Here is a 26,415-nt window from a genome sequence, read left to right as displayed (position 1 = left end):
CATCTTCCCTCCAGACACAGTAACAGACAAGTGGAGCATTCCTGGAATCCTTACTCATGTTTGCTTTGCCTTCCAACATGCATGAATTATCAGGACTGAGGACAGAATAAAGGGAAACATTACAGCCATGGAGACTGGTTGAGGGCCACCACCCCCTGGCCAGCATCTTCTGGAATACAAATTACACCCATGAAGACTATCAGCATTGCAGCTGGACTGGGTAGCTCTTTGCAGTACAGAAAGCCTTTACAGCCTCCTACAGGCAGTTAACTAACTGTCTGTCCTGCTCCCTTCTGAGAATCACCCAAAGTTGCCCTATGATACAGACAAAACACAAAGCCCAGTTTGTGGTAAGAGGAAAGCAGCCCCAGGCTACAACTTGCACAGGCACAAAAAAAAAAAAAAAAAAAAAAAAAAAAAAAAAAATATCTGTAAAGTATTCCTCAAATGAGGAAAGCAGGCTGATGTTTGCAGAAGACCAAAACTGAGATTCAGGCTGCCGTGGATGTAGAGGTTTAGTGACGAGTCCAGCACACAAAGAGCATTAGACAAGTACAGATGATCTAAGCATGTGGCATCAATCACAACTGTGTCATTCAGAGGCACTGCTTCACAAAGGACAAACATCTACAGATTCAAGGCAAACATGCATCATCTAGAAAAATTAACTCTTACCTTTTCATTCTAACTCAGCAGGTTTCCAAACAGACAAAAGGGACAAAACAGACGAAGCAAGCATTAGGGATAGGTCAATGTTATACCATTCACAGCATAACAACTACAAGAAATAGCTAGAAGACTGTACCTAGTAACAAAATTTTGTGCACTCAGCTCTTCTCTCTTTTCCCACAGCTATCACATTAACCAAGCAAATAGTAGCAGGGATGGTACCTGCAAAATGAACCTCATCTGACTTTTTTTCCTGCTTTGACGTTTACAATCCAGGCAAAGGAAGATGCATGCCAAAATGCTAAGATGCACCAAAGAATGTATAGTTTTAAATCCCTAATGATATAGACAAGTCAAGGAGGAAAAGTAAATGGGCATGCAAATAAACAAACATCTTTAAGACTTTTCAGAGGAGCAAATGGCTTGCTCTGTTCTACCAGCTTTGTTCAATTTCTCCTTCTTTGATCAAGAATTTAAAATGACAATCAAGGCAATTTTCAGATGCTCTTCTATCGGTAGTCTTTCACATGGCAATAATACAGCAAATTATAGCAAACAACAGAAGGAAGCCAGGAGGGTGATGGGAAGCAAACATTCCTAACCAGAGGAGGAAGAGTGACATTGACTCTCAAACCCTTAAATTAAAATGGAAAATTGTGTAGCATAGTATGCATCAGGCATGAGGTATCTATACAACTAGAATTTAGGTCGGTGTTTTTGAACTGAGTGCATATAACTGTGTGGCTGTGCTTAAGGCATTCAGGTGTTGGTATAAGCTTCAGTTTTTCATCTTACTCTCTACGTTTACTTCATTTGTGATTCCAGTGCCACTATGCAATTAGATAGAAGAAGTGAGGAAAAACCTAAGGGACCATCAAAGACAACTTTAAATCTAACTCTAGGATGAGTTTTATACTGCACAATCTTAAGACTGATTGTTTGTAACTTAACCACTTACTGAAGGGGATTAGGTCTAGATACACATGAAATTCCCACATTTAATGATTTAAAAAAAAATTAGCAAACAGACAGTATCATTAAATTCTTCACCCAAACAACTGTAAGGACTTTACTAGAAGGCCATGAATATTAACTTTGCAATATTACCAGTTCACACTTACCTTTCTAAAGTGTGCAAGCATGTCTGGGCTTCTCTCACACATCTCCGTGAGGAGGACAACTGATGTGTGAAGAACACCTAAAGGTGAGGGAGGGGGAAAAGAAAAATATATCTCCATTTAACATCATTCCACTTGCTCCAGACATTTGATAAACATCACAAGAAAAAACAGGAAATCATTAAAAAAAATTCTTGAATTCAACATATTGTATCTAGCACTACAGATATTTGAGCTTGCAGCTGTGTCCAAGGGAAAGCAGATAGCAATGTGCTCCTGCTCAATGTGCAATTAAAGGCCAAGGCAGGAGATAAATTGGATTTGGTCCACAGAAACTCGTATACTAAACATACAGTAATGGTTATAGCTGGGCTACTGACCTCTGAGGTCTCTTCTAAATCCAACCATTCTATGATTCTATACAAACTTAAGACTCCAGAAGGACAGCATGTGTTAATTGCATTGTGGGTGTCAAGTTCTTCACACTTCCCAATTTTCTCTTCTCATTTGGGTTGCCTAGCTGACCTTATATCACCTTCCTCAGGACGCCTCAGAACTCCATTTAGACTACACAAAAATAATACCTCCAAACCTAAGAAGCCACTTCCTTAGAGTCACTTTAGGCAGTGTACAGGATGAAAATCAAACTTTCCGATTTCACCTACTCTGAAGCCTATCAAAATGCAATGAAAGAGTTCCTTTTGTCACCTATGCCATGTTAAAGTCCTGTTGACTAGCAGAGTCATATACATCCCTTCCTCCTAAATGACATTTGCATTCACTGTGTAGAAATAGAAAGAAACAAATCATACAAATACACCTCTGAAGTTCCCTCCAAACAAAAGGCTTAGGTAGCAAGTGCACTATCCTCTCGAGAATGGCTTAGCCTTGTTAAGTACAGTCTCAGCTATTACCGTGGTTCTTCTCATTCAGCAAGTTTTTGGTGGCCGGCAGGAACATCTCCATAAGTTCAGGCACCTTTCTGATGACATGAACAGCACACAGTGCTGCCTGGATAGAAAAACACTTGTTAGTACACACTGCAATGACAACAATACCTGTTTTGGGAATATCTAGCACAGTGGGAACTATAACCATCTTCATGATAAACAAAGGCTTGGCACATTTTTCCATCTCTCTAATACAAATGTTACTAAACAGCATTCCAGAAGAGAGTTCAATAAAGGGGGAGCACTGAACTACAAACTAATACTCCCCCTATCAATGGTTCATTTTTACATTATTCACATAAGAAGCGCTATTATCTGCAAAGCAGCTCTGCCTTTAATAGGGCTACTTCAGCCTGTCTTCCTCTTGCTGGGAAGGAGATAATGCATTGGAAACAAATAATTAAACTTACTGTAAAATTATGGCTTATGGCTTATTTACTTTCCCTCCTTCCCCAAAAAACAAAACTTCCTCCTGCAGGTGATGGGTGCTATGAGAAACAAAACAAACTACTGTTTTTGAAAAAACACGTCTCTATTTCTTCTAGGATGGAGAAGCAACAGGAGACACTATTCCTTGCACCTGCCTGAAAATCAAGTGCCTCTTTCCAGAACACAGCAAGACCTCTTAGCATTGCTTTCTCTCCAAACTCTCTCTAGATCCAGCACTAGACAAAGAAGTAACAACACATCTCCTTCTAAATCTTACTGCTTCACACTCTCACCAAGACTTATCAATAAATAAACCTAAAAGAATAGGGGTAATCACACTTTGCTGATGCTATGGCAAATTTGCTGCAGAAATTAGACAATTTATAAGTGTTCATCCATTTCAAGACCTTAACCCTTCTAGTTCTCATACTACTGTCACCATCATCAACAGAAGATATCAAATAGGTTCAAATCTTCCGATACCAGTCTGCATTGTTAATAACCAGAGCTTCTCTGGACTTATCTGAGAACATAAATCAAACTGGTAACCAGAATTTTGAGGCTAATGTATACGAGGGGGCAAGTGTTCACATTACCACCAATAACATTATGGCAGAGAATACAAAAATAGAAGCAACTGCCTCGCCAATTGGAGGCTTATCTTTTAGAGGTTTACATACATTCCTGCTATTAACACACAGGGAGTTTTGAGCTCTGTCTTGCACATTGGGAGAATATTCATTCAGTGTGATCTCAGTCATCTAGTATTCCAGATATTAGCAAGGTGTTCAATCAATCTTGCCTTTTAATCCATAACAAAGTATTCAAAAGTTTCCTGAAGTACCTTTTTCCTAAGATAGGAATTGGAAGTTTTGAGGAGCTTTTCCACCTCTCCTGCAAGGTCTCTGCACATTTCTGAGGAGCCCATGCAGCCAAGAGTACAAAGTGCCAGCCCCTGCACATACTGTGTGCTGTGATTAAGGTCACTGTAAAGGAGAACAAAAAAGTCAATCAGCATGCACACACAGAAACTGAACACACAAAAAAGGGCATCTACAGCTAGAGTCATCTATCCAGCAACACATGGCCCAGAAGAACTTTCTGGATTCACAGCTCTGGGGGAGCACGTCTTGGGAGTGATAGAAGCTTTGAGTGCATGTACCACAGAGTTTGCTACTAATTTTACTTAGAATCCTCAATTAAAAAGATAAAATACTTGGTTTAACTATCAGGTTGACCTGTCAGTGTATCCAGGGATTGAGCTGAGAAGAGGGAAGACTATAAAGAATTCCACTTAAAATGGTTTTAGCTTTGAAACTTGCATGCAAAGTACAGACCTGCAGTGAAACTGTGGGCTGTCCCAGTTTAAAGATGTTCTACAGGCTTTAGCTTCTGCATTTACAAATCAAACAGTATAGAAAAATCTATGTAAAAGTATTCTCTATCCTGACCAAAAAACACAAACGCCACCACTCATACACCTTGAAAATAATTCATACAAGAATTCTGTTTAGCAATTTTTCCTATTCATATGCTTAAGGAAGTTGTGAAAAGTGGTCACTAAAGCTTAACTACCTAACAGAAGATGCTATTCGTGAGACTCGCTACAATGTCACACTAAGCACAAGACAACATAGCTTCTACATGGCAATCCCAGTAGCCTTTAAAATCAAATTCTACACCACTTTTCCATCTGTGTTTGGTACTAAGGTTGCCACAGCACTCAGGATTCAATGCTGAAGAAAGTAAAAAACACAGTTCCTGGTTTGGGAGGCAAGGGGAACTGGGGACTGCAAGATGGAAGAGCTGGGGAAAGAAGTGGTTCTGAACCAAACACACAAGAGGTGCAGAATGGAAAGAGAGTATCCTGGTTGTAACATGAAGCAGCAATGACAACATGCAGACAGCACATGCTACTAAATAGGTTGGTTTTTTGTTTCCTTTCTTTAACAATTTTTGGCAGCCATATAAAGCTGTGTGTATCACAAGTACACGCTTCAAGAGGTTGCCTTCCTTTTCGTCTCAAAAATCTGGGTCTTGCTATGAAACAGTGAAAAACAATGCCATAAATAAATCCCTTAATGTCTAGATAAAAGCAAGACACAATGGCAGATATAGAAGCCGAAGGAGAAAGCAATATACAACCCAGGAGACAGTGGGAAGCTGTCCACCATTTTTGCACAGCTTCTGTCTGACCCATTTCCAGTTCAAACTCACTATATCCTTTAACAAATTCACTGTAGCATAAACAATCAAAAGAGGTGTTAACCTGCAGCCTGGTTCTAATGGAAGCACCTCATAGGTATAGCATTTCAATGAAAGATCTTTAGACAAAAATCTTGTCTTCTGGATGTTAGGTCCAAAGTTAGCAGATCCTCAGGCCCACAGTTTTATCAAGTCTCTTTTAAAGCACTTTGAGGCCACAGTCTAATTGAAGATCAATACTTTACTTGCTAATATCTGAGAGACTTATGTGCTAATAGTACATAATAATAAAACCAGGTACACCACACATAACCTTTGGGTAGGTCCAGAACCCAGCTGTTCCATACCTGCTCCAATCAATCTTGAAAAGAAAACACACTCATTGTCACCCACTAAACTATGATGTAAAAAAGTCCCACTTTAACATCCCTTTGCTGAGAGAAGTATTAAAAAAATAGTAATTCCCACCCCCTCTTGCCTGATTTCAGCAAAATGACAACACATCCCAAGCTGCTGCCTTGCTTCCAATGAAAACCATTTGTCAGGACCATTAGATCTTAAAAAGAAAGCAAGATACATAGCCTTGTTCCTTGACAAGTCTTCAGAGCTTGTCAAGGAACAAACTTGTCAAACAGAGCTTGTCAAACACACACAGGACATGTGTTGCTTGCTACATATACCTCTTCAAAACCAATGCAATTTTATATTCTGTTCCCACTAAAGAAGCTAGACAGGATGGCCCAATACAGAGCACTACTAAGACAGTCTTATTATGGTCAACAGCATACAACAATTTCAAGGCACCAGTTTTCTAACTCTAAGTATTGCTGTCAGAAGGATACTTTCTGATACTGAAACCTCAAAGCATGGTTTGATCGAGAGGTGGTACCCTTACTTCTTGATGCAATTGGTCATAAGAAGATGAACATCCTGTCTCTCATCCAGCAGCAACATGGCACCTAAATACCCAATGCGCTTGTCTGTGAATTTCTGAGACGCAATAAGCTTGAGGCACTCCAACTGGAAAAAAAAAAAGGAAAAAAAGAATAAAAAGACATAATTAGCTTGAAAACTACTTCTTAGCTAGAGAAGAAACAGTTTGAATTTTGATGCCTAGTAACATATGCATCTCAGAGTGCACTTTTAAAGGTGTAATTGGTTTCCATTTTGGTGATGTGGAAAACCAAAAAAGATTAAATGACCTGCCCAAAGTTCCAACAGAGCCAGCAGGAAGGTCATTAGCAGCTCTGGTGCCTTGAAAAGGCCAGACACTGCTGGTCTTCCATGACCTCAGATATACCAGATATGTTAGTTAATGTCAGATCACAAAAGTAAACAATAACACATTGATAGAGATGAAAGATACATCAGTAAACACAAAATAGTAAAGATGTGGAAATCCAGATCATGTATCATGCTTGATACCCACATGAAGCTTTTAAATTAAACTTAAAAGCTTCCATTTATCTACTAGGAAGAGGATCAATGCTCCGTAAGCTGCCAAAACAAGGACATGTATTGACAGGACAAGGGGTCATGACCTCAAATGAAAAAAGGGGCAAGTTTAGGTTTGATATTAGGAAGAAAATCTTGGCTGTGAGCATGGTGAGGCCGTGGCACAGGCTGCCCCTGGATCCCTGCAAGTGTTCAAGGCTAGGCTGGACTGGGCTTGGAGCAACCTGGACTAGCAGGTGTCCTTGCCCATGGCAGTTGGAACTAGATGACCTTTCAACCCAAACCATTCTAGGATTCGATGACTCTAAAACCAGGTTGTGTTTATTATGATCTGTAACTAACTGGCTAACTACGTAAAAAGTAGATTATCAGAGACAGTTATGTTTTTGTGCTTCTCTGTAATCTCTGGAACACCAGAGGTTTACTAAAATTGTGTATATTTCACCCACTACAAGTTTCCCTTTCCCCCTGTAGAAATGGCAACTGTGACCAATAGCACAGAAGAGATTCCCAAAACAACACACACAGTTTCCACCTGAACTCTGCTAATTTAAAATTTAATTCCCAGCTCATTTTTACATCTGACACTTTAAAAAACAAATACCATCCACCACAGAGATATTCTGACATTACTATGACTAAAATAGATTTCTGCAACAGGTAACTTATCAGCTATAATCTATGTCTACTTTCCTGACAGGGAAGTAGAGATCTATCCCTCACAAACAATTTCTCCAAGTCTGTTTTACTAGCTGGGGCAGCAAATAAGCATACGCAATAGGTTTGAGGAGGGGGTCAGACAGAGCTGGCAATAGATCCATAGCAAAGGGGGCATGCACAGGCAAAGATATGAGGTATCAGGAAAAGGGATCCATGGCCCCAGCTAGACAGAAGCTTGAACAGGGCAACAGATACAGGTGAGATGCAAGAAACACACACATCAACCAGAGTAAAGTTGTATATTGGTAAGAAAATTAAAGTTGAAGTGCCAGAGAAAGTGCTATGGCCTAGTCCTAGTCCTGCTAGTCCTCAAGACCACATGGCATTAGAACACACACTCAGCTGTTGATGTTGTTGTCATATGCGAGAGCCCAACGAGTGCAGGATGACAAATTGGTAAGAAAAGGCTTGAAAGAAACTGAGTTCAGTCTGCAAGGTTAAATGGGATGAAAACCTCGAATAAACACCTCTGAACAATAAAACCAGTCCTCTGCAAAGATAACTGAATTTGCCCAAATGTTCAAGATCAGCCAGAGATAACGTACAGAACACTAGATATCAAGCTCTCATGTTTCCAGTGCTTTCTGTAAGAGAATAATGCACCTCTGAAACAGCCTTCTTTCCTAGGCTTACTTATAAAATCCTCCACAAAAAAAACGCAACATAAAATTGATGACATCTAAGCTACAGGGTAAGAGCCAATGAAGGTAGAAGATGAATAACTGAGGAAGAGCATAAGAAAACTGATGACTGCAACAGATACTCTAAGATACATTTCTAGTACTTTTGAATTTAAAATATATTAGTGAAATTTACCCCATGAAAGGCTGATGAGGTCTTGTTTCACTTGTATAGAAGTACATACAAACTAGATTCATGCACAGCAATACCAAGAAACATGATCAGCTGAAGCTCTTAACTAGGTGAAATTAGTGGAAAAAAATCTTGATAATGTTAAATCCATTTCATTCAAAGGAACAATTAAAATCTGCTACATCTCTACTGTAGCAGATACTACTGGCATGTAATCAGACTACAACTGACCCAACTTTTACTGACACAGCCACTCTTCCAACTGGATTTTTTTTTTCAAATAGAAACAATGACAATAATAAAGTTATTTGACCATTTGTCCAGGCTGTCCAACAACTTCTAAACTTGCACAAACAGCCTTTGCACATGCTCAGGAGACAGCATGTCATCCAGTGTATATCAGCATGCACTAGCTAAATACAGTGCTCATTCTCATACTTGTGTACAAGATATCTCAGGTCAAAGTTGAGGAACCCTGGCTTGGACAGAAGTAGATTGACCACTCACTCCTGGTTACCCACATTGTTAGCTGCTGTCTGTTTATAGCTTTAAGAGAAACTGTAACACCACTTGTGGCTCTCCTGTTTTTCAGCAAAACATCTTTCCTGCATATTTATCCTATCACTCTCAGAAGCTTACTGTCTACATTGCAGGACTATCTATCTGCAAGACTCCACTATTGGAAGAGCCTCTGTCCTCAACAGGTCCCCAGGTCACACAAACTATACTCCTATACAACAGTAGTACCTTGAAAGATTCCTTCCAGTGGTAAGTGTTAAGGACACGCAAAGGTCTCTAACTCACTCTCCTGCAGAATACTTGTTAAAATCCTTTTCAGCATTGGGCCCTCTGCCCTCCTGAAAACTCAGCTGATAAATTACAAGAGAACCAAGGGCATTGAATGAAGTACTCTGCTCTCCAAATTCTTTTCAAGATGTAGCAAGCCTGGCATTAACAGATACTGAACAATCTGCCTTAGCCTTCTTGCACTAACAGTGAATTTGCCATTACTAAATGTCCTAGGTTGACTGTATGATGCTTTTATCCCCAGTTGTCTGTTCTGTTTATGTTGAATAATAAGTTTTGCACCTTTAAGACTTGTTCCAGGAGTGAAGGGGGTGGGGGGGGGCGGGGAGAAGAAGCGCAGAGTTTGTTTTCAGAAAACTGCACTCACTCCTCCACATTCCTGCTCCTGGACTGTGTTGTCTGCAGACAGACAGACAGCAAAACAGAGCTCTCCTTTGCTTTTTAGTTAGTTTTAGCTAGAAAATTTCTGCTTTAGTTAGTAATGGTAAATTAGTACATTTACTTAGCAATGGTAAATTAAATCATTCAACTAAATGGTAAATTATAATCTTCCTTGGATGGGATTAAATACTTGAGCAACAAGATAGAAGAATGAAATTTATATCATGTTCTTAACATAGGCCAAACGTTGAAATTCTAGATGACACTTTTGTAACACTTTTCATTATTCTTAAAGCTCCAAGATAATGATGAATTTTTGTGATAGGAAGTTGCTCTCTTGGACCAGAGCCCGGCTATGAAAAGCGTTAAGAATAGAATAATACACAACTTCACTTGCTCTTTTTCAAAACTCTTTACCCTGAGAGAAGAATCCAATAATATAGAAGTAAGATGAGGCACTTCGTATGCTATAGCAGAGCCCACCTAACTCACTAATCCTAACTATCTGCAATTTGATTTCACTGGCTTGAGCTTACTGTTTCAGTGAGACATATTAGGACTGGTAAATTCAACCATAAATGCATAGACACACAAGACATGAAGCTGCTTGAAGGGATACAACAATTTGACTGATTTAAGCTTTATTGAAGACCTAGGCTAGATTACTATTAACAGGACACTTACTGACTTCTAATCAAAACTGACTATGCCCCAAAGACTAAGCAAAGCTAACCTGAGGGACCACCTTGTAGATCAAGAGCTTCCATCCTCCTGCTTCCCTTTCCTAAAATTTCTGTGAAAAACAGCACATCAAAAATAAGCCAAGAGATGAAAAACTCACACCTGCATTCTCCATGTCACCTCACTAAGATGGGGATAAGGAACACCAACTTTTGATTGCCAGGAACAGACCAGCTCTTTTCTGTCTCAAATACATTGCTTTATACGGAAACGGGTATAGAACCTCCTTTGAAGTATGTGGTATTTTTCAGAGACAGAACTCCAAAGTGCTATTTTGATCCAATCTAAAAAAATCCCTATGTCTTGGACTGTGATTTAAGCACTACTTCTCTGCAGAAACATGGCTGGTGAGGAGGAGACAGTATGGCAAAAGCAGACTAACCTCAAGTTTCAAAACAAAATATGTAAGCCCCAAACAGCAAATCTCACTAATGAAGTCTAAACGAACTAACTAACATAGGTTCAGAACATACGTGAAAACAGAGCTCAAAACATCCCGAAGCACAGCAGAACTGCACCTAGGAATGCTCTGAGCAAGTTAATGTGCCCGAAACACAGAAGACAGACTGGCTTATGCAAAGAAAGCACTAAATTTTAACCTACCTGTCCAAAATGTGCAGGATATCCCAGCATGTGCATATACAGCAGCTTTGCCACGTTTCTGCATCGGTATGTGTTATCTTCCTCTCGGAAAGATGACCGGATAGCAGCACATTCCTTTTGGATCATCTCACGCTCTTCTGCCTGGGTTCTTGCTGTCCGGATGGTCCGGATCAACTCCCGCAGTCTGATGGGGGCTGGCATCCTCTGAGAGAAGAAAGAGGTCTGTAAACCTTTTACTGTCTCTAAAGGCTTCATAATGGTCTCACACTTCTGTGCATTCTTTTTTCTTTCTTACTTTACAATTATGCAAGTAAAAGAATGAAGAAAATGTAGGCTACCTCAGTAGCATGGCTAAGAGTAAACTTGAGAACCTGAGGACTTCACTGTACCTCACCTCTGCTCTTCCAGAACATTAGAAATGGGAATTACTCCAATTTGAGCCAGCTGTTAAATGAACGTAATGTGACTTCCCACCCGAAACAGGCAGAAACAGCACTCTGCAAGGTACTCTCATATTCACATCACCTGCCTCTCTCCAGAAAAGCCAGTCTCGAAAGAGAACTGATCCTAGAATCATGACAACTTGGGACAGAAATCCTCTACAAAACACAACTCTGTTTAACAACTTGCACAAGATTTCATCTAAGTGCTTCAGATGGTCATGCTTCAAAAATTCTGCTAACTTGTGCCATACACACTTCCTTCTTGAAGCGTGGAAGTCAGCAGAAAAGTAAATGGAAGAGCAATTCTTAAGTGCATGGATATTTCAGAGAGAATCCTGCTTCAAATATAAATAATCAGGTTTACATCATCCTTTTATTACACCCCAATTAGAACAACCCTTTCTGAAACAAACAAGCCTGTGACATTACTGTCTGGCAATATGGATATGAAAGGTGGATACAAGAACACTCAGAGTTGTTTCACCTCATCAGATGGAATACCGATGGAGCCATCTGACCCACAGAGCAATTTAATCTGCCAAGTTCCTGTTAAGAGGAAAGTGGCTGTCAAACAGAATCCAAACTTTAGATTTATGTTCAACTTTGAACTTTTTAGTTCATGCTCACCAAAGCCGACTTCCAGAGAGCTCACACTATATAAACATCTTCACAACCTTCTTTCATCCAGCCAGGTTAGGAACAGAACTGAGCCCTTCTGATAAGGTATCAGACCAACTTGTAAGAAGTTGCCATGCCAGTCTGCTACAGATTTTGTCTGGGTCACCACTCCCTCTAAACATTGTGTCATACATTTTAAACACTGCCATATAAGAAAAAGATGTGCATTCAGGTGCTGCACTAACTGGCTTACATGATCCCACCGAACAGAGAGGCTGGCACACAGAGCTAACAGTGGACTTCTTTGCTTTTAGAAAAGTAGAGAGATGCATGTACAAGTAAAGGTGGCCTTACATTAAGCCAGATGAAGGCAGCTCTGAGTCCTGATTACAAACTCATATATACACTATGCCTCTTCAGCCAAACCATGTAGACTCCTCATATTTAAGTTCCCCATCTTCATACTTTAAAAAGCCTGAATTTACACAGACACAAAGCATTCAGTTTTGAAAGTGGAAGAGTAGAGATATCCTTTCTGCATAAGGAAACTCTGTCCCAAAATGCTGACGTGTGTAGGATCAAGACTATTGGACACATTAATCCTTACTCTTGCCCTTGTCTCTCCATGTGAATTCACAACACTTCCTCACATTACTGTGACATGAATAAATTAACAGTTGCTATGCACTCATGCTGCACTAACAAGCATAACAGAAACATTCATGGAGAAGTAAGAAATCCATCTCCAGAACAAGCCCTTCCATGACCACTACCTTTGCTGCCATGCTTGCACGTAATACAGATCTGCATCCTTTCTCAAGCAGAAGAAAAGCAAAATGCTGCAGGGCTAGATATAATATTGATGTATTTATATAAAATGCCTTCTATTTTTTTGCCTATTATTTTCCTGAATATTGGTAACACTCTGGATTTTTGATTGCGGCAAAGTGTTCAGCTTGTATTTTTCACAACAGTATCATAAATGCAAAAATCTCTTTCCTGGGTGGCAACTGTCCACGTTAAGTGCTGAATTTTTAAGCCTACACTTATGTACTACACACACCCCCCACATAATTCTAAACTGATCTCAATAAGCCACGTTCTTGTCGGAAAATTGGGGAGAAGTTACAAAGATAAAAGTGCTACTGCAGAAATATTCCTCTGCAGCCCATAGGCAATAATTTCATAATCACTAAGATCACTCATGTGCAGGCTCATGCTGAAAAAGGTGAGTCCAGCCTTTCCACTGTGTTCACACTGGCATTCCAGGCAGAGTGCACTAACCTGCACATGCAAAAAACAGCTTGCTCCCTTCCTCCAGAAAGCAGTCCCCAGACACATCAGTCTGGCTTGTGCATAGAGAGGCAGCAGTGAGAACATGCGCCTTTGGGAGAACTCAGACTGGAAAAGAGGTGAAAGGTTCACTCCAACAGGAATCCACACTTATGCTATGGCTCTGCACCCTATTTAAGCTTATCTACAACACTGCTGTTCCTGAGAAGATAAGCAGTGAGTACTACTAGTCTAGCTATTACAACCACGACTGACGACTTTATTTTAAAGGAAGCGTTCTTTACAAAGTTTTTGAAACACTAATACATAACCTGCAAACAAACTGAGGTTTGCCAACAAAATTGTTTTGATACCCCAAGCTGTTTTATTCTCACTCTATACCTGAAGGTTTATAAACTGCTGAAGGCTGATATCTGCAACCTGTGACTTGTACAGGCCCACTCCTTTCCCTGCCAGTGGGCCAAAAACTTTCTGTAGGTATGCCCATGGAAGGCTTCAGCATCTTAACCTTGGCCCCGGACAACAGAAGAGAAAAGGAAAGACTGCTTAAACAGTTCTGGTCAATGGAAAAACAGAATTCAACAATGTTACTATATATGTGAAGTACAGATTTTTATGAATACTTTTTTTTCATCCTTCTTCGGTGTTTAGGCAGGACTTCCTGTCTCACCAAGAAGGCAGAAGACAAGTACAATGACAACAAACTGAAGATCTAACATCATTCAGATACTAAAAAAGTGATTAGTCAGTATTTACAAATGCCCTTGCATAAATAAAGAATTAGCAAGGCACACTGTAAAGATTATTTTTCCTCCTCACTTCACAACCACAGGAAAGCAAGCAGAACCAGCACTTTAGAAAGCAAGGATTGATGAGTAAGACTCAAGAGCCAGTTTCTGAGGCTTCCTGCTGTTCTCACTTGTGTAACAACTAACACAGTTACACAGTCTAACCTGAAGGACTAAGAGCAACTGTATCTCACACACACACTTCCTGCCTGATGAGATCAAAAAGATTCAGAACTGCTCTGATGGAGGATTACAAAAGGACAAAAGATAGAGCTGTGATTTATTTTCCAATATTCAGAAAAGGCACTTCTAGCCTTGTGCTGCAACTACATACTTTATTTTTTAGTCAGTATCAAATCATTCAGTTTTTACTATACCTTTGAATCCATCCCATACAAAAGGTTTTGCACCCATCCATGTAAAATAGCATCTTCCCCTCACAAATCAACTTGAAGCTTGAGCTCTTCTTGTGTACACTCTTCCAGTATTTCAATACAATGTAATTCCCATGCAATGCAGCACATTGTGTTTTCTTCCCCTCCACAAGAAAATGTTCTCTTAATATCAAAAATTCTTGCATCAGGTACCTGTTCCTTGCCTTCAGTGACTTTAAGATTCTTCTGCATGCTAATATATTGGAAATCTCACCAAAGTTTTGAGTTTCAGACATTTCAAGTAAGCATAAGCAGAAGTTACTACAGATGAGAAGAACTTTGGACATGAGAACGCTTACATTCAGAAACATTACAGAAGAGATTAACATTTACCTAGTCTCAACAATTCCTAAGCCTATTATAATGCCAACAGACCTTTACTGCAACAATGGGACGATAACTGTATCTTCTAGCAACAGCAGACAGTGAAGTTTCACTTGAGCTGGTGCCTAAGTGCTCCTTAGAACTTCCTCCGAAGTAGCAAATCTTGTTCTTCAGGATTAGTTAACATTTTTCACCAGTACAGACACATCCTTTTATTCTTTGCACATCAACATAAATGACAAGGCAGTTTGTAGAAGCTGTTACCGATTTCCTCCTTGGGTTGAAAACAGGAATTTCCTTCAGCCATTTCTTTGCTAACTACAAGCTCCAAAAATCAGGGATGATTTCTGAATACTTGAAAAGAGCCTACTAGTTAATATTTACAATATCTGGTAATGTTGCACACAGAATTCTTCAACCTTGTCAGACCTCTTTCCCTCTTCTAATTTCAAAAGCCTTGCTCCTTAGAAGAACATACGATCACGAGCAAAACTTCTGAGCAAATCGGAGACCTAATTCAGATTAGTTCAAGTTGTATAGATGGCTGGTGTTTCAGTTCCTTAGAAAACAGAATTCCGGCATCTTTCCTAAAATCCAGAGACTACAAAAGGTGTCGCCTCAGTGATCCTCGTCCCTCGGCTCTGCACGAATCCTTCCCATGAACTAATAAAAAGGCATTCTCTCTCTTTGTGTAACTCATTCCTACTACACAAAAGTGAAAAAAACCAAAAACCAAAAATCTTCATGTATTAAAACATTCTGTTTTCATTTAAATTGTACTGATAAATCACTGTTTTCTCCTCTTTTATGGTCTGTTACTAGTAAAGCTTGTCATGTTTAAAAGTTAAATATCTTATTCAACAGACCATTGTACCAAAAATATTTGAGTATAGAACTTTATCAGAAGTCTCTCTTAGAATACAGTCACATTCAAATAAGATGAATTTTATATTTACATAATATATACAACACACACCTAATATTACCAAAACCCACCTTGAAAATGCTCAAGTGCTTTAGCTAAGCTTTATTCTTCTATCAGGAACTGCAGAGTAAAGAAAAAGGATAGTCCTTAAACACTGAGTTGAGAAGATGTCCTCTGGAAACTATTCAGAAATGTTAGCTTATGTCTAAAATATCTAATATGTTTCTAAGACAACAAAACTTTAAAAATTAACAGTTGTTTTAAAACTTCTTCAGGACAAATTATCAGACATTTAACATTTTAACATTCCATTATTATTTAGCCTTGAATTCTGGAAACATTAAGACATAAAGGCCATCAAAATTAATGAAATTATTCACAGAAGAGATCTACTGTTTTGGGGGGATGGTCTCAATTTTCAGTTGCGGTGATATACTCACCAAGTTACAGCTTTTCATGTAAATAGCATTTCTGAACTTGGTTCTGTCTAGAAAACACCCCAAGCCTGAAGCAGCATAGACTTCAAACACATCTAAAACACACAACCCCAGTTGCTCCACCCCAACAATGCATAAGTAATCACACTCCTCAAGCAACCCTAGCTTTTGGGAAGTTACACAACTAAAGCCAGACCAAACTCCCAACTGAAATCAATAGCAGAACTCCCCTACTTGCTTAGTTGCAACTGAATCCAGCCTAGTACACACAAGAGCAGAGGATCTGTCCAGACTCCATGAAAGGAGTAATTGCAGTGTTGACACCCAACACGGATGGCTTCAACTACACACTGCTATCAGTAGGCTTACCACTTCTATCAGACACTTAAAAAAAAAAAAATGTTAGCAGTAAAACCAGAAACATACTCTCCAAGGAGAGATGAGGGTGTCCACAAATGCAGAGATATTAGTATATGGTCTAGTATTATCAATATTTATACAGGTAACAGTAAATATTAAATTATTATAACTATTTATACAATAAACACCAAAGCAAGGAGCACCGTCATCATCAAGAAGGGCAAAGGCAACACAAACAAATTGAGAGAAAGAACAACCAACCATGTAACATGCTAAGTGGGACAATCTCTTGTGAGGAAAAAGCTATTGACTGCAATAGAGAACTAGAAAGCAACATCAGAAAATCAGAAAGCAATTAAGTCAGCAGAGGGCTTCAAAACGCATTCACATAAGAAAAGGCATCAGAGTTACACTTTGCTTTATGCGGAGACAGCTGGAGGAGAGCAGGGGAGGTCAAATAAGAAAAAAAGTATCCCAAAACAAGAGCTAAAAAACAGTCTTGGAAGAAGAGATGGTCCCACTTCCAGTTACATTGAAAAACAACCCCACCAACAAGAAATGCAGCACAGCATTATTCAAGAAGCAAGGCTCAGTGCTGCTCAAGAGCTGAGAGGAAGAGGAGAGGCAGGACAGAGACTGAGGACATTGCACAGATCCCACCCAATTCCACTGCCAAATAACTGCAGACCCTTTCCAAACAACTTTCCAGACCCTGCCGACTGAGGCACGGTCCCAGAGCACAAGTCAGCACTTTAGATGAGGTATCCTATTCCTGCACAACTGTGCACATACACTAAACGCAGCAACTCCTGAGCTGCCTTCACAATGACCTCCCAATCAGTACAAACATTAACCTCAACAACTGCCAAAAAAGAAAATAAATATCTCCCTATTTTTTCAGAAGCTAAAAAATGTAGGAAGAAAAATTAGCACAGCTATATAGCTGATCACCACAACAGATAAAAGAAAAGTTCCAGATTTTCTAGCTTCTTCAATCACCTCTGACCTACACTATCTTATCACCTGCTTCTAATTTCCTCTTAATTTAATCTATGAGGTACTCTGGCTATTTTACTTCCTGTTCACTGTCTTGCAGAGTTAAACTTTAAATAATAATAAAAAAAAAAAAAACACTAGTTTGTCACAAAAAACCTCTACACCCTTCTATGTCCTAACTAATGCCAGATGAAAGACAAGATGCCACATTTTTACATTTATTAATATGAACTTTACAACAGGCCACATAACATCAGCTATTCCCTAGAAAGTTCTAATCTTTTATTTCACTTGTAGCACTTCTGCCAAATAGCAGATACAGGCTGCACTAATACCTGTGATATCAGCAGATTCACTTGTACTCACATTACTGTAGCTCTGTTTTTTGAGTTACAGCTTCATCATATATTTACTTATTAACTCTAAAATGCTCCTCCAGTGAAGTAAAGCTCCTACCATGGCAGAACAGATCCTCTCCCCAGAGAACAGCTGAGGATCATCTAGGACAAATTAGCATCACACCTGCATTCAGAAGAAATTGCTCTATCATTAAAAAATGCAATGAGATCAAACAACCCCATCGCCTGCAGTTATACAGGGCCAGCTCACAAATACAAATATTCACACTGGAGAGGCACAAGCAGCTTTACCAAGTGCCGTCACTTTTAGCAGCAGTAAAGATTTGCACGAGCCCGCAGACTTGGAAAGCTGACCTTCCAAACCTGAGCCGCACTAGGGTGGCTCTGTGTGCCTGAAAACAGCCAGCTTGGACTCCTGTGCCACTGTCCACAACCTTCTCACACCATGGCCTGACACACTCACTAATCTCATTGCACAGCGAGGCCACTGCAAAACGCTCTACACCAACAATCAGAGCATTTTTGTTATCCCTTAATCTCTCACAGGACACTTCAAAGGTACTACAGGATCTTTCCATCTCTACCATGCCACCTTCAGGAAAACAGATCAGCAGTCACAGGAACAGAAAAGAAAAACAACAAAAAAGGAAGAAAATGTTTTGGTTGTTTTTTTTTTTTTTTAATCATAAAAGGAGGAAATCTGAAAGTTATCTTACACACTGGAAACACAAAAGCTAGATCCTCTCACAAAACAATAACACAAGACTTACTTTTCCCTTCTCAAGAAACAGGAATTTAAATACCTTTCCTCTCCTTCTCCCAGCACAGAAGAATGGAAGGGGTTCACACCAACCTCCTCAGAAAAAAAACCCACAAAATCTCCTGCCTTCATTCAGCTCTCGAGTACCCAACAAGTTTTCAAATCCTGTGCCAAACACCAGAGAGCACACAAGTAAACAGAAGAAAGAATTTGGCAACAGAATATGATATGTAAACAAACAAAGGAAAAAATCCCAAGTGTAGTTTAGAGGAGCAGTAGCAGGGAAACGGGTACAAAAAGCTGTTGTGCTCTACCACACAGAAGTGAATCACTAAAAAACAATGGGGAAATGAAACAGCACAAATTTCTCTGCCATTTTAAATGTAGGATGCTAGGAGCATCCCTAAAGGATTCCCCTGCATTTACAGGGGAAAACACATGTGCATTTTACTGTTTAAGCCACTATGGACCAAACACCTTTTGGCCACACATGTGACACTGTTATCCTTTCAAAGACGTTCCACTGGGATTCTGTGCTGTCCCATTAATATTTCAAGCATCATAAACTGAAATTTGTCGCTCAACATTTTTACACATCACTTTCAACACAATAAAACACACACCTGTTCCATCTGTTAACTTTAAAAACAATGTCTACTATAAAATAAATTACAATTTATCTTATAGCTCGTGCGAGAACTCAACCAGCCTTGAAGAAGGGACCTGAAGGCGCCCTTAGAGACCGGCCATCAGACAGCAGCTCACTGCAAATACCTTTAGCCAGACCGAACATCTCCTGCTTCCATTAAAACCCATGATCGGTAAGTAATGCAGACGCTGTAATACTCGGAGCGCTTGTGCAGCCTAGGCAATAATATACCGAGGGAAGGACAGGCACAAGTCCCGGCTTCTCCCAAGACGGCACCGAGCCACAGCATGAACCAGCTCCTGAGGTACGCGCTCCCGCTTCCGCTGCCCCCGAGCTCCGGGAACGGGGGCCGAGGCAGAGCCGCACCGCCGTCTTCCAGGCAAAGAACGGCCAGGGCAGGCACGGACCGCTCCCGGCGCCCGAGCAGGAGGCCCCGGGGCGCAGGGGAGAGTTTGAAGCGGGTCGGACCGCCGGGCAGAGACAGCGGCGCCGACAGAGGCGGCGAGAGGGCAGGGGGCGGCCTCGCGGACAGAGCGGCCGAGGCCCAGCCGCGAAGTTCGGGGCGGACGGAAGCCCCAAGAGTCGCGAGGCCCCAGGCGGCGGGACCTGGAGGTCAGGGGAGGCCCGGCCTGGGCAGCGGAGGCCCGAATCGGTCCCACTCACCAGGCCGGTCCCTGCAGCAGCAGCGGCGGACAGAGCCGGGCATTCAAAATGGCGGCGGCGCGGCCGAAGCACCGATACCGCAGGCGGAGGGATCCGGGCACCGGCTCGCTCCCCGCGGCCCCGCAGGCTCTGCCGACCGCGGGTGGGAGCGCGGCCGCGCCAGCTTCGGCGGGAACGGGACGGGGATGGCGGGAGCGCGGTGCAGCACCGCCGGTGGCGGGACGGAAAATGCCGCTTGCACTACTTTTCTTGGCGGAATCACACGTGAGGTGGGTATGAGACGGTAAGGTGCGTCTGCACCGTGGCAGTCCCTGATGACGTCACGCGCGGGGCGGTCCCGGCACCGCGCGCTCCCCACGGCGGGGCCGGGCGGGACCCGTCGCCCGTGTCCACGGTTCCGGGATCGAGGGGTTCCGAGGCCGGAGGGGCCAAGCCGCTCCCAGCCCGCCGAATCTTGCACTGTTTAAACGTCCAGCGGCGACGGCGTGAACGCAGTGTGCCGCAGTAAACGAGGCGGCTCTGGAAGGGGCTACAGAGCCACCCCCGCCCCAGGCAGCTATTCTGTTCCCGTTTCCAGGACCTTATGCCACATTAACGATCACCGAATGACGAGGAACTGACCCCCGCGGAGCCCGGTCAGCAGCACGGGGCCGGCCGGACACTGCGGGGGTGCGAGACAGGGCACGGGCACGTTCAGACCGAAGGCGCCTGCAGGGGAGCCGGGCCACGCTGCCGCTGGGCCCGCGCTGCCGGCCAACCGCTGAGAGAGCCCGTCTGGGGCGCGGGACCAACAAAAACCGCGCGGCGCTGCCGCCAGGTGACTCGCGCGGGGCGGCCGGGCCCCGGGCACGGCCCGCAGGCCGGGCGGCTCTGAGCCCCGGGCGGACGCGGCTGGTTGCCACGGCAACGACGCTGTGGGTGCCCCGTGACGCCATCCGGGCGCGGCGGAGTCACGACCCCTGAGCAGTTCCGGCGTTCGCCGTGCGCGTCATTGACATGCGACGCGTCATCGCCGTGCGCCACGGGTGGGGAGGAGCCGGTCCGGGCACCGGGCGGGCCCGCGGGGCCGGTCCGGGCCATGGCGGGTGAGCCGCGGGCACCGGGCGGGCCCGCGGGACGCGACGGGGCGGGGTGCGCGGCAGCGCGGCCGGGGTTTTGGGGTCGGGGTTGGGGGCGGCGACCGGGCTCGGGCGTCTTCCGTCCTCGCGTTCCGACCCTGGGCCAGCGGCCGTCGCCGTGCCCGTTCCCGGAGCCGGGGCTTGGGCCACCCCCCGTTCCCGAGGCTAGGACTCACGGCTCCCTCTGTTCCTGGCACAGGTGAGGCGGCGGCCGGCGGCGCGGATCCAGGAGCCCGCGCGTGGCAGCCCCAGTGGGTGCCCCCATGAACCAGCGTCGCGGCCGGGGCTGCCGGGACACCGCGGGGCGCCATGAGAGCGGGCCACGAGCGGAGCCAGGAGTGTCTCCCGCCCAAGAAGCGGGAACTTGCCGCCGCCAACACTGGCACCGAGGCGGGACGGGCGGGGGGAGCCCAGGGCTCGGGCGAGGGCCCCGAGTGGGCTCGCACGGCTCGGCCGGCTCCCGCCACACCGCGCTACGGTCCTGGCGAGGCCCCCGAGGCGGCGGCGGGGCTGACGGTGGACCAATACGGGATGCTCTACAAAGTGGCAGCACCGCCTGCCACCTTCTCCCCCACGGGCCTGCACCCCGTGGTGAACGTGAGCCCCCTGCCCCCAGCCTTCAACGTGACCTCGCCCATCATCCAGCACCCGGCAGTGCCCTTCCCCTCCATCCACTATGCACAGATCCCTTCGGCTTCCTTGCAGCTCATCGGTTCCCACTACACAGTGCCCTATGCCGTCCCTCCTGCCTTCATGCCTAGCCCTCTCCTGTCTCCTTCCACCAACCTCACTGCCCCCCATGTCCCCCACTTTGTTCCATATGCCTCCCTGTTCACGGAAGAAGCTGCTCCTTCCCCCCAGACTACCTCTCCCACCCACAGCTTCAACAAATCCACCTCTGCAGCCTCTCCTGGGCAGATGCAGCACCACACTGCGCCCCAACCAGTGGACATGGCACCGGGGAGAATTCCTGTTTATTATCAGATGTCTCGCCTCCCACCAGGCTATTCAGCCTATGAGGCACCTGTAGCAGGTGGGAACCCAGCGTCTCCTCAGCAAGACAGTCAGCTGAGCTCAGAGGTGGCTGCGGCCAATGGTGGGCAGAGGCCCCTGGAGCAAAGTGTGGCCAGGAGGCCCAGCGAGGCCGTGGACTCTGCCAGCAGTGCAGCTGAGGACTGTCTGCCCCCAGGGGCTGTGGCAGGATCTATGAGTGATGGACAGTTCCTTCCAGGTTACCAGATGCTGGGAAGAGAGATCTCTGTGCCTACTCACAGGAGCACCCCAGACGCTGATCTGGAGGTTCAGAGGGTGGTGGGGGTGTTGGCATCTCAGGATTATCATGTTCTGGCAGCCCAGAGGAAAGAGGACCCAAGCCCTTTAAACCTTTGCCATAATACCCCTGATGGGCAGGGAGACATGCTGAGGAGCACCACAGATAGGGCTGCAGCTGGGAACAGCCAGTCCCGGAGCCCATGTGGAACGTCCCCCGAAGAGACTGTTAGACAGAGACAGTTAGCCAAAGGAATGGTGATAGCCAATGGCAAGCCAGTACTTGTTCCTGTTGGATCTGAGCCTGTCAGGTCTTCCACTTCAGAAGCCCTGCTGAGGGAGAGCCCAGATGCCCAGGCTCGAGGATATGTGCTTGAAAAGGAGCTGGCCCACTTGCAGCCACCCAGCTCCTCACAACTGCCCTCTCACTTCATGAAAGGAGCCATCATCCAGCTGGCGACAGGAGAGCTGAAGCGGGTGGAGGACCTGCAGACTCAAGACTTTGTTCGCAGTGCGGAGGTGAGTGGAGGCCTGAAGATCGACTCCAGCACTGTGGTGGATATTCAGGAAAGCCAGTGGCCTGGGCTTGTCACACTGCATTTTGTGGTTGGGGAGCAACAAAGTAAAGTGAGCATTGATGTGCCCCCGGAGCATCCCTTCTTTGTGTATGGCCAGGGCTGGTCCTCCTGCAGCCCCGGGAGGACTGCTCAGCTCTTTGCTTTGCCCTGTCACAGGCTGCAAGTGGGGGATGTCTGCATATCAATCAGTTTACAGAGCATGAATGGCAACTCTGCTTCTCAGGCCAACTCCCCTCTCACAGATCAGCTGGTATCTGCTAGGGAGAGAATGGAACGAACAGCTCAGGGGCCCAGAGAGCCATCTGACAGAGCTGTTGAAAGGAAGAGCCACACAGATAGAACCAGCACGGCCCAGAGCTCCCGTGCAGAATCTTCTCAGCCAGAGGCTGGCAGTCTGTACAGTTTGGCCCCAGGCTTCCAAAGATACAGCGTGCAGGCAGAGGAGCCTCGGCCCTCTCTGCTCCGTCCCTCTTTCATTCCCCAGGAGGTCAAGCTGTCTATTGAAGGGCGTTCAAATGCAGGGAAATGATCCCTTAGAGGTGTGAGCTAGGGCAGCCACAGCAGGTGAGCCTCACCATCAGGTGGAGGAATTGCACAGACTGTCAGAGGCTCGCCAACAAAGGCTGCTCTTTGCCTTGCAGGAATGGCTCCATTCCAGTTCCATGGCTGACCAGTTCCTCTTGGGGAGTCAGGAGGCCTCCAGTGCCTCAGGGAGCAGCAACAGGCTAGCTGGGGTGGGAAGTAGGGATGTGGTCATGAGTGTGTGATGAGAGCATTCCAGAGGCTGCTGGAGGCTGGGGCTTTCTCCCACCTCCTGGGATAACTGACTCCCTGCAGGGCAGGGGCCGAGCATTCGGGGCAGGTAGGGAGATGAGGAGGGCAGACTTGGCTTAAGGTAGCAGATAAAATTGCTGAAGATTTTATTTCTCCTTTCTCATGATGGGGAGATATGAATCCCCACTGGAGTTTGGGGGGCTCTACTCCCAGCATCCCCTTTCTTCACACATGCACTTTAAAAGGACCGTTCACCAATGGAGCTCTCAAGGGCAGGATGGAGGTGCTTCTCTGGTGGTTCTGATTAATGTCTCTTCCACTGAATACAACTACTCTTTCTTCTTGCAAAGAATGTACAGATTTGAATGAATCACAGAAATTCAAGAGGAAGGACCAAAAGGATGGGCTTGGGTGCAGGTGAATAGGGAACTTGAGCACTTGAGATGGGACACAAGTTGGGATGGGAGACGTTGTTTCCTCCTATAAACTCTACTTAGTTGTTCTGCCACCAAATCACATCTTTCTTCCCATGTTACTAACTTTCAAAAAAAAACCTCCTGGGCTTATAGCTTTTGCAGAGACTTAACCTAGGGATTAATGGGGTTGGACTTTTTTGTTTGGTTGAATTTTGGTTTTGGATATTTTATTGGTTTGGTTTTTTTTTTTTTTGTTTTGTTTTTTTTTTTTTTTAATCTGGAGCAAAATACATTCAGCATTCTCTAGAGAAGGGTGAAAACATTCTTCTTCTGTGAGAAGACCAATGCTATTTTGTAATTAAGTGAGAAAAAATGTTTCAGATGGCTAATTCTTCCCTGCAGGCAGTTTCCTGGATAAGCTCTAGACAAGAGACAAGTGTTTGTACATATGCAGGCAAGGTACAAAGTTTGTGCTAAGTACAATTCTATGACTAATGTACGGACTCTAAAAATATCAAAGTGTCACAGGGCATTTTGGGGTCATTTTGTGTTAGTTTTTCTGATGCTTCACTTCACAGTTCCTCTGTAGAACAATGTGGTCAAATCAAGAATAGTCTTTTTCATGGCGAGATTTAATACAGTTGTGTATGAACAGCTGATTGTGGTGGTAACACTCTATTGAGTGAAGTCTCCTGTAGTTACACTAATCTGCCCTCTCTGATGGTGTGTTATGACACCATGGCTCAGCTAGGATAAATAGTCACTGTTCTGGTGAGAAAACAGTTTTCACTGACTTAACCTGGATTGAGTATTCCTTGTGTTCAGGTGCCCATCTCTGTGCTAGGACCAGGCTTTGGAGGGGGCTTTCTTAGTGTGCAGAGTCCTAATGTTCAGTATGCTGTTCCTATCTCCCTGCTCTCATCTGCCTGAAATTTGTCTAGTGTGCCTGACTCTTGGGGTGCCACTCCTCTCTGTCACAGAATGGTGTGTGTCAGCACCTCTCCTTGCAGTGGTGCTGTCTCAGGGCTGTTCTGCACTCCCCAGGAGTGTGTCCTGTAACTGGTTGGCTTCTGCTGACTGCGCAATGAATGCACGCTCTGCCTGTGTATTAGGCAAGTTAGTCTCCAGAATGTCCCTTCCATCCTGGCCTCAGTCCTGTTTTCTTAGCACATTGCTAGCCATTTCTGTTGCCTTTAAAATGTCTGCACCAGGACAGGCCTTAGATGAGATATGTGCTAATCATGCCCTCAGTGTTTGTGCCTCACAGGGTTCTCCAGAATGAGGATGCTGCCTGTATCATGTGTAGCTGCTCCCAAATGACACACTACTTCTGGTTTCATCAGCTGCATTTGCAATGTGTGAAGTCACAGTGATGCTGTTGTGTGAAGATTCTGCCTCCTCAGGCGCAGCAGCTGTAGGAACAGAAGCTGTTTTCACAACCCTGTTTGTCAGTGAAGTGTCTTCCTGGGCCCCATCACCACCTGGGGGTGTCACTGCTCCTACTGACTGGACTCTCCTATGTAAAACTCTCCATTAATGTTGGTAATTAGTACTTAATGCTCAGGATATCTGAGGTGTCTGTGGCCAAAGGCAGGAGGCAGAGAAGCCTGGGTTCTCATGCCTGTTCTATGCACGGTGCATGCAGAGGAATTCAGGGCTGTGACAGGCACTTGAGAAAGGGATCTAGCATACATATGGCATGTGAATGTAGAAGGGCTGGTTACACCATAGAGGCAGTGTCTGAGCAACTGATGGTGCAGAGCCCCTTGAGTGTCTTTGAACCCCGAAGTCTGTCTTAGAGTGAGGGTTTGGAGAGCTTGCCTTAACACCATGTGTGTTACTGTAACTCCTCGATCTCAGCTGCACTGTGCAGTGGTCTGAATGGGCAGTACTGACAAATGAGGCAAGGTGCTGTGTGACTTAAATAGCTTTGTACTGTAGGCAGGTGAAGGGCTGTGAAGGTGCTTGCCCTGTTGTTTACCTGGCTGCTGACCTGGACTTTGGCTTGCTGCACCTCTGTTGGGTGCAGTCCTGAGCTCTGTGGAACAGGCCATGGTGAACTGGACCTTGGTGCTTTTATCCAGACTCCTGTCAGTCCCGCTGCTGTGTGTGTTTCAGCTGCCAGCTCTTCCCTGGAAGCAGTGGTTTGAAGCACACAGCTCATGACAGGGGACTGAGATGAAGAATCTGTGTCTGGCTGTTTGCCCCAAAGGGTGAGCAGGAGGGGGCCACTGGCAACTCTCCAGCCCAGCTCAGCAGTACTGGTATCACAGGAACCTGTCCTTACTGGACAGGGCTGTATGGCTTAGCACCATAGTGG

At 44.5% G+C, this 26,415-nt stretch overlaps 2 protein-coding genes across 6 annotated transcripts in view; one reads left to right on the top strand and one right to left on the bottom strand.

The window, feature by feature from the left end:
- The window catches only part of AP1G1 (adaptor related protein complex 1 subunit gamma 1), a 35,887-nt gene extending 15,839 nt beyond the window's left edge, over positions 1 to 20,048 (bottom strand). Inside the window, exons 1-6 of one of the 5 annotated variants that reach the window (XM_053987332.1) lie at positions 19,941 to 20,048; positions 10,892 to 11,095; positions 6,267 to 6,391; positions 4,011 to 4,152; positions 2,702 to 2,798; positions 1,791 to 1,867 (exon numbers count right to left, since the gene is read on the bottom strand). In XM_053987332.1, coding sequence (XP_053843307.1) covers positions 1,791 to 1,867; positions 2,702 to 2,798; positions 4,011 to 4,152; positions 6,267 to 6,391; positions 10,892 to 11,092 — 642 coding nt within the window. In that variant the 5' untranslated portion in view covers positions 11,093 to 11,095; positions 19,941 to 20,048. Of the gene's footprint in view, positions 1 to 1,790; positions 1,868 to 2,701; positions 2,799 to 4,010; positions 4,153 to 6,266; positions 6,392 to 10,891; positions 11,096 to 15,787; positions 15,837 to 19,402; positions 19,874 to 19,940 lie in introns of those variants that run through there. The other 4 variants (XM_053987335.1, XM_053987334.1, XM_053987331.1 and 1 more) reach the window with 4 other exon arrangements.
- Positions 20,049 to 20,923: 875 nt separating this feature from the next.
- On the top strand, positions 20,924 to 24,342 carry ATXN1L (ataxin 1 like). Its single transcript, XM_053987336.1, has 2 exons — positions 20,924 to 21,025; positions 21,258 to 24,342. The coding sequence occupies exon 2, from the start codon at positions 21,368 to 21,370 to the stop codon at positions 23,432 to 23,434; it is 2,067 nt and encodes a 688-aa protein (XP_053843311.1). The 5' UTR covers positions 20,924 to 21,025; positions 21,258 to 21,367; the 3' UTR covers positions 23,435 to 24,342.
- Positions 24,343 to 26,415: the final 2,073 nt, after the last annotated feature.

Source organism: Vidua macroura, chromosome 11 (genome assembly GCF_024509145.1).
Source record: "Vidua macroura isolate BioBank_ID:100142 chromosome 11, ASM2450914v1, whole genome shotgun sequence".
In the NCBI taxonomy this organism is placed as follows: Eukaryota; Metazoa; Chordata; class Aves; order Passeriformes; family Viduidae; genus Vidua; species Vidua macroura.
This window is presented reverse-complemented; position numbering and strand designations above follow the sequence as displayed.